We start from the raw sequence: 6,524 nt of genomic DNA on the forward strand, positions 1-6,524 counted from the left end.
GGGAAATTAGTAAAGCATGAGTCTCTAAGCCATGCTGGTGGCCGGCGCTCCGAGGAGAAGGACGCTTTAGGAGCAATTAGCAGCGAGCCGAAGGCGGCGGCTGCCGSGGCCGCCGCAGCCCGGGAGGAAGCGAGGGCAGCTCCCGGCGYTGCCTCCGCAGCAGGCACCGCTCGCTCCAGCTGCAAAAAGGTTTCATATGTCCCACCGCTGCCTGACCCCCTGCAAATAAGGGCTGACCACCAGAGGCACATCCCACCTCTGACTTGTAATCGCTGACATTTAGGCTACAGCTTCCAACCTGTTTACAACCAAAGGGGGAGGGAAAGGAGAGGAAAGGAAGGGCGGGGGGACAAGTTGGGATTTCTCCCTCTCTCTTTCTCTCGGGATTTTTTTTTTTAATACTGTTCTGGAGAATTCAAAGCAAAACAAAGAAACTTCTTCCTCTGGGGTAGTCAGTGAGAAAAGGACGAGTTGTGCAACTGATTTGGGATTTACAAAAGACAAGAGGGTGGGGATCASAAGAAGGTGCAAAGCCATAAAGTGTGAGTGCGTGTGTGTGTAAAGGTGTATGTGTGAAAAATCCATTCCGGCACCCCTCTCCACCGGTTATTAATTATCTTAGTTGTTGTTTTTGTTGTTGTCATTGACTTTGCTGTCATCTATTTTTCAGACCTTTCTGCATCTAAGATGGTGAAGAAAGGAGTGAGGAAGAGAACAAAATAACTACTGGAAAGTCTCAAACCAGGTTGGGGAGTGTGTGTGCATGTGGGGGGGGTGGGGAAGGGAAAAAGGAAAGAGGATTAACCACAGCAACCCCCCCACCCCAAAAAAAAAAAAAAAAAAAAACCAAACCAACAACCAACAGCTCTTTTTTCTGAGGGAGGACTCGAAGGATTAAAAGGCAGCAACTTCTGAGGCGATTTGTCCCCTGAGTTATGGATGTTGGTGCACTTACTTCAGGCCAGATCAGAGCTCAGAGGAATCTAACCAGAAGCAGCAACCACCGTCTCTCCACTTGCCTTTTACCAGGTTTTACCCTTCCAGTATGTTTCATTTGATAAGACATTTTCCAGCGCCCAGAGTTTCAGTACAATGTGCAAATGGATACTGACAAATGGTGCCTCAGCCTTTTCCCACCTGCCTTGTTGCTGCTTGCTGCTGCTCTTCTTGGTGTCTTCTGTGCCTGTCACCTGCCATGACCTCGGCCAGGACATGCTGTCCCCGGAGGCCACCAACTCCTCTTCTTCATCATCCTCCTCCTTCCCCTCGTCCTTCTCCTCTCCTTCCAGTGCGGGGAGACACGTGCGGAGCTACAATCACCTCCAAGGAGACGTGCGCAAGAGGAAGCTCTACTCTTACAACAAGTACTTTCTCAAGATCGAGAAGAACGGCAAGGTCAGCGGCACCAAGAAGGAGAACTGCCCCTTCAGTAAGTACGGCTCCGCCGCCGGGCAGCGGCTGCTGCAGCCCCGGGCGCGGCTTCCCCGGCCCCGAGCGCCCGAGCCCCGGCTGGGGAGGGAAGGGAGAGGTGGCGCCGSGAGGGGAGGGGGCGCAGGGCAGGGTTGGGTGGGCTCAGCTCGGCTCCTCGGGGACGCCGCTCCTCGCCGGCCCGCATCCGCGAATCTCTCCGCTTACATTTGTTTTGCAAATGGCCTCGCTGAGCACCGTTTGTTTCTTCGCCTGGCAGGAGAGCAAATTAGAAAGATTTGCAAGGAAGTGGCGCGGAGTGTGTGGGGGACATTGTCTCCTGAATCTGAAAATCATTATCCCCTGTCATTAGAGTGCCTTGACGAGAGCGCTGCACTGGAACAATTAATCGATTGCCCGCACGCACAGCCGCGTCCCCGCGCTCCCCGAGCCGCCCGCTCCGCGCTCCCTGCTCCCCGCTGCCGGAGCTGGCCGCTGGTTCCTGCGGGCCGGGGTCTTGCTCGGTGCTGTCCCCGCAGCGGGGATGCCCGGCGGCGCTGGGAGCCGGTGCGCGGCCGCGCTGCCGCCCGCCGTGCGGCGGAGGCGGTGCCGAGCTGCGCCCCGCCGGTCCCGGGCTGCAGCGCCGCTATACTCGCTCCGTTGTAAACATCTGGGGCTGCCTTCCCACAGACCTCACACGCGTTTCATTGTCCTTTTCTTTTTCTTTTTTTTTTTTTTTTTTTTTTTTTTTTTTTTTTTTTTTTTTTTCAGAGCATAAGTCATATGGCAGTCTCCATAGCTGGAGTTTCGAGCTTTTCTCTCGCTCTCCTCGCGGCTTCGTGCTCTCCTTCTTCTTTTTTTTTTTTTTTTTTTTTTTTTTTTTTTTTTTTGTCTTAATGAATTATTTCAGAGCAAAAGTCATATGGCAGTCTCCATAGCTGGAGTTTCGAGCTTTTCTCTAGAACTAATAGAGGCTTAGTGATAGCATGCTTCTGGTAATGTATTTTGGCTGTTAGTGCTAGAAATGTAACCTTTACTCGGTTTTCCTGMCTGTGCAATCTCAAATTATAACTGTATTAAATCACAGCATACTGCTTCATATTGGAAATCTTACGTGACCATGTCCCACTATAGGAGCATGTTGAGAAAGTAAGCTCTTGTTATGCAATGTAAGGAAGCTCTCAGACTATCTTCACTGGTAAAGAACCACGTTTTGGTTCCTGTGTTGTTTTATATAAATCCAGATAAACTTGGGAATAAGTCTGCTGTTAAATTAAAACAACTCAAAGTGAATTAAGTAGATCCCTTGTTAGCTAATGGGTAAAATGTGGAGTACTTCAGCAGGTTGCCATGCTGTATGACAGACACTGCTCTTAATTCAGCTGTATTTCTAGTAAATACCCATAATGTGAGCTTACATACACAGGCAGAAAAGGGCTGGAGTATCATATGTCACTTCTTCACTTCCTCCACTTTRGAACTTCATGCTTTATCATGCATTCTAATGTTTGTAAATGTTTTAGATGTCAAAGCAGCTGAATCTTACCACCTCCCTTTCTGTAGTCATAGAAAGGCAAATTCTTAAAAAACAGAGCTGTGAGGGAGGCTTAACTTTGATGAATTTGTGTGTAATGAGGTCCTAGAGCTGTATTTCTTAGATTACCYTTGTCTTTGGAGAACAGAGCCCCCTAAAATGGGATTCTGAAAGCTTTGTGTGCTTCTCTGAGAATCCCAAACCATTCTATGCAGCACCCTGCTGCAAAAAGGGCTGTAAGGTGCCTGCTCTGACAGCCGCATACTCCGGGAAGTATCTAYATGTCTGAGCAGTCCCCCTTAGCCAGCAGAACTGCTCATTGAGTAAACTTGTCCTCATGCTTGAACTTTTGCAAAATCTGGCCAAGAAGAGGCAGAGTACTGAAATGCACATTTGCATCTTCCTACCTTTTGTCCCATGGGCAAGAACAACCCCCTGTAGCCATGGCAGGGGGTGTGCACGGTGTGTCCTGGTTTTCCAGTCAGAAAGAGAATTGGCCTTCTCAGTGATGTSATGGTTGCTGTCACCTCTCAGAGTATCTGCTGAAAGAGAGGACAATGTTATTTGTTTCGTACAAARGCAAAACAATGCCTTTATTACACATAATTGTATCCTATCACTGAAGATATGTGCAGTGAAGAAAGGACTGCCATCAACTTAAAACTTGTGGCTTCCCTGCTGCATTTACATCACAAAGTCAGACCTACTGTACATCCTTCAGTATAAAATAATTATGATCCATTTGACAAAGTCATATTTGCATGTTGCTGATTAATAGTCATTGCAATACGCAGTGTGAAATTGTGTTTTCTGTGAAAGCATGGTCTGAGACCTCTTAATAATATATTTATTGCTCCTTTATTCAGGCTGTTTGTGTAACAGAATGTTGCAAGTGGATTTACTAAATCTATGTTTTCCACAGCTTCACGTGTAGTAGTGGTATCGCAGTACTGCTGTAATCCCCAGCTGGACTGATTCCATGCAGATATATGGTGTCTTTCATATGGTCTGAAATAAGTAATTAGATGTGATTAGATTTCTGCCATGCACAGAGTTAGCCAGACATGCCATTAAATTTTAGCCTGTTTAACATTACACTCTATTTAATCCCTAAAATTAATTTCTCTCTCTGTTTCCCTAAACAAATAAAAGTGTCTATTGACATACAAGACTGAAATATTCTAATTTGGAGGCAGTTTTCTCATATGCTAATGTTTAAAATCTATTTATGCTGCAGTAAAGCCTTATCAGTAGGTCTGTAAGATCGTGATATGTTGTGTAATTAGACAACAGCTTTCATGGCTCACTGCCAGTTAAGCACTGTCAAGTAAGAAGCACAGTTGGAGAAAGTCAGAATAAACATTCAGAAAACAGAATATAGTCTCCAGCCTTTAATCGGCTCAAGCAGCATCCATACATTTTCTCTATAAATATTGTGTAGAGTGCACTACATTAAAGTTTACTCTGGCAGCTGTATTCCAGCTTGATTGCTTGGAACTATTCCATCATCCTTTCTCTACCTGTAGCRTACCAGGTGGTTCCCGACTGTTCTGTCAGAAGACTGGGGGACCTTGCAGCACTTGGCGTAGCTGGAGGGTCTGTCACTAGATAGATGTAGGACACTTCATTTTATTGTGCCTTACATCTGGAACTTGGTCCTCAAAATACAACAACTACCTTGTCCTGCAGCACCACAGCTGTGAAATCCCTTACCTCTGTTTTTGACAGAGCCCTTTACAAACACGGTGTAAGAGAGCTGTAGTGTTTTCAGGAGCCTCATATATTAGCTGGGGGGAAAATAAATCCAAAGATCCCACAAAGAGCAATTACGAAAGGTTTCACTATAGCTTGAGCTCTGGGATCACCAAGAGAAGTTTAAGCCTTATATTAAAATTGAGAGGGAACTGCATGTGTGCAAATTCTAACTTTATTCTCACGTGGACAGCTCTCTTAAAGATTGTGAAACTCTTTGGGATTAATGGACGGCATTCAGTAAAGCTATACAATGCATGCTAAGCAGGTTCAAGCAAATGAGTGTATATGTCTGAGTGCTTTACAATTTTCTATTGACTTCTGAGGAAACCTTTAAGAGTACTGCAAAGCACAMAAACATCAAATTTGCAGGACAGACCTTATTAGTTGAAGGGCAATAACAAAGCCCACAATGCTTCATTAGCAGCAGCTAAYCTGCGGTTTGTGGAGTGAGTTCTGCCTGAGCAAAGATTGCAGGATCAGGCCCTCACTTAGGTATGTGTTTATGGAGTGGAGTTTGTGCCGCTGAGCCTGGAGATGAGTGGGAAGCATTGCTGCAGGGATTCCCGCGGGATTGGGACCAAGCAGTGCTATGCAAAACCTACGGTAGATGGCGGCACAGCCGCTGCTGCTGTCACCTCTGCTCACAGGAGGTGGACAAGGAGGGTCTGAGCCTTTGCTCAACTGTAGGAGCCAATTTTGTTCAAGCAAAGCCAAAAGGGCTTGCACCAGCAGATATTCTATTAATTCGCCTCCTGAGCAACTCAAGTGGACTAATTCAAGCAAAGGCACTGTGCTGCAGAATGAAATTGCATGTCAGGGGAGCCAGCAAGAAATAATTAGCCACTTCCCACAGGCTAGCCTATTCTGGGCTTTGCTTCTGAATGTTCCATTCAATTATCTTTTATAGTAAGTTTTAGGAACTCTTGAATACCCTGATAGCCCTTGGTTTTGCTTTAGTTAGCGTTGGATAAGCTCAACAACATGGTGAGTGAAATCAAGAAAGTTTGAGCCTCATTCTGTAGTCCAAAAGGTTGTGAACAAATAATCTTAACTATTACAGGTGCTGAACATTATTAATGGGGACTTTAATTGTGTGCATATGTACATGACATGTAAATAGAGGTTTGGACCATAGATTGGGTTATATGCAGAAAAACAGCATTAAATGTGTTTTGATTAAGTATACTTGTTTGATACTCCTTTTTTTCATACCTCAGGTGCAGGAAAATGTTAATGTGCAAATAGGTACCTTATCTTAGTTATGAAGTTCCAAGTAGATTGGAACAATTGGTAAAATACTTTTTTTTTTTTGCTCCTGAACATTTTGTTAACTGTTTGGGATTATTGACTCCTTATCATATGTGTTTGTAAATTAATGTGAGAAGTTTTCACTGTTTTTCTGAAGACTGATTAGTGTTTTGCTAGTTTATCATCAAAGAGTTCTGTTTTATGGCTTTATCAATCAAAATACTTAAAATAGGAAGTAAGTGAAGTAATCTGAAATGTAGGATACTTCCTTTGAAATGTATATGTTCTAAAGGACATGATTTCTCACTTTCAGTTTTTCTGTTAATTTAATTTTTTATTTTTGTTTTGTTTGGGTTTTTTTTTTTTTTTTTTGTTTTTGTCTGTAGAACTCAGTTATATAATTTATAACCTGCAGTATAAAACCGTAGGCACTTAGGATTTATGAATGTGGAAAGAATTGTACTATTTAATGTCTACATGACACTCTCCTGTTCCCCTTACTGCATTCCTGCCTGTGGACCCTCCATGCTGATACTGTAGCCCTGCCATAAATCTTTTCAAAATACACAGTTGTAAGAAG

At 44.4% G+C, this 6,524-nt stretch overlaps 1 protein-coding gene across 1 annotated transcript in view; it reads left to right on the forward strand.

Annotated features, from left to right (window-relative positions):
• The first annotated feature begins 308 nt into the window (after positions 1 to 308).
• FGF10 (fibroblast growth factor 10) overlaps positions 309 to 6,524 on the forward strand; it is a 58,783-nt gene continuing 52,567 nt past the window's right edge. Inside the window, exons 1-2 of the mRNA XM_057371815.1 lie at positions 309 to 542; positions 671 to 1,429. Coding sequence (XP_057227798.1) covers positions 1,093 to 1,429 — 337 coding nt within the window. The 5' untranslated portion in view covers positions 309 to 542; positions 671 to 1,092. The remainder of the gene's footprint in view (positions 543 to 670; positions 1,430 to 6,524) is intronic.

The sequence above is a fragment of the Malurus melanocephalus genome, unplaced genomic scaffold (genome assembly GCF_030028575.1).
Source record: "Malurus melanocephalus ecotype Western Australia unplaced genomic scaffold, MMel_1.1 scaffold_158, whole genome shotgun sequence".
In the NCBI taxonomy this organism is placed as follows: domain Eukaryota; kingdom Metazoa; phylum Chordata; class Aves; order Passeriformes; family Maluridae; genus Malurus; species Malurus melanocephalus.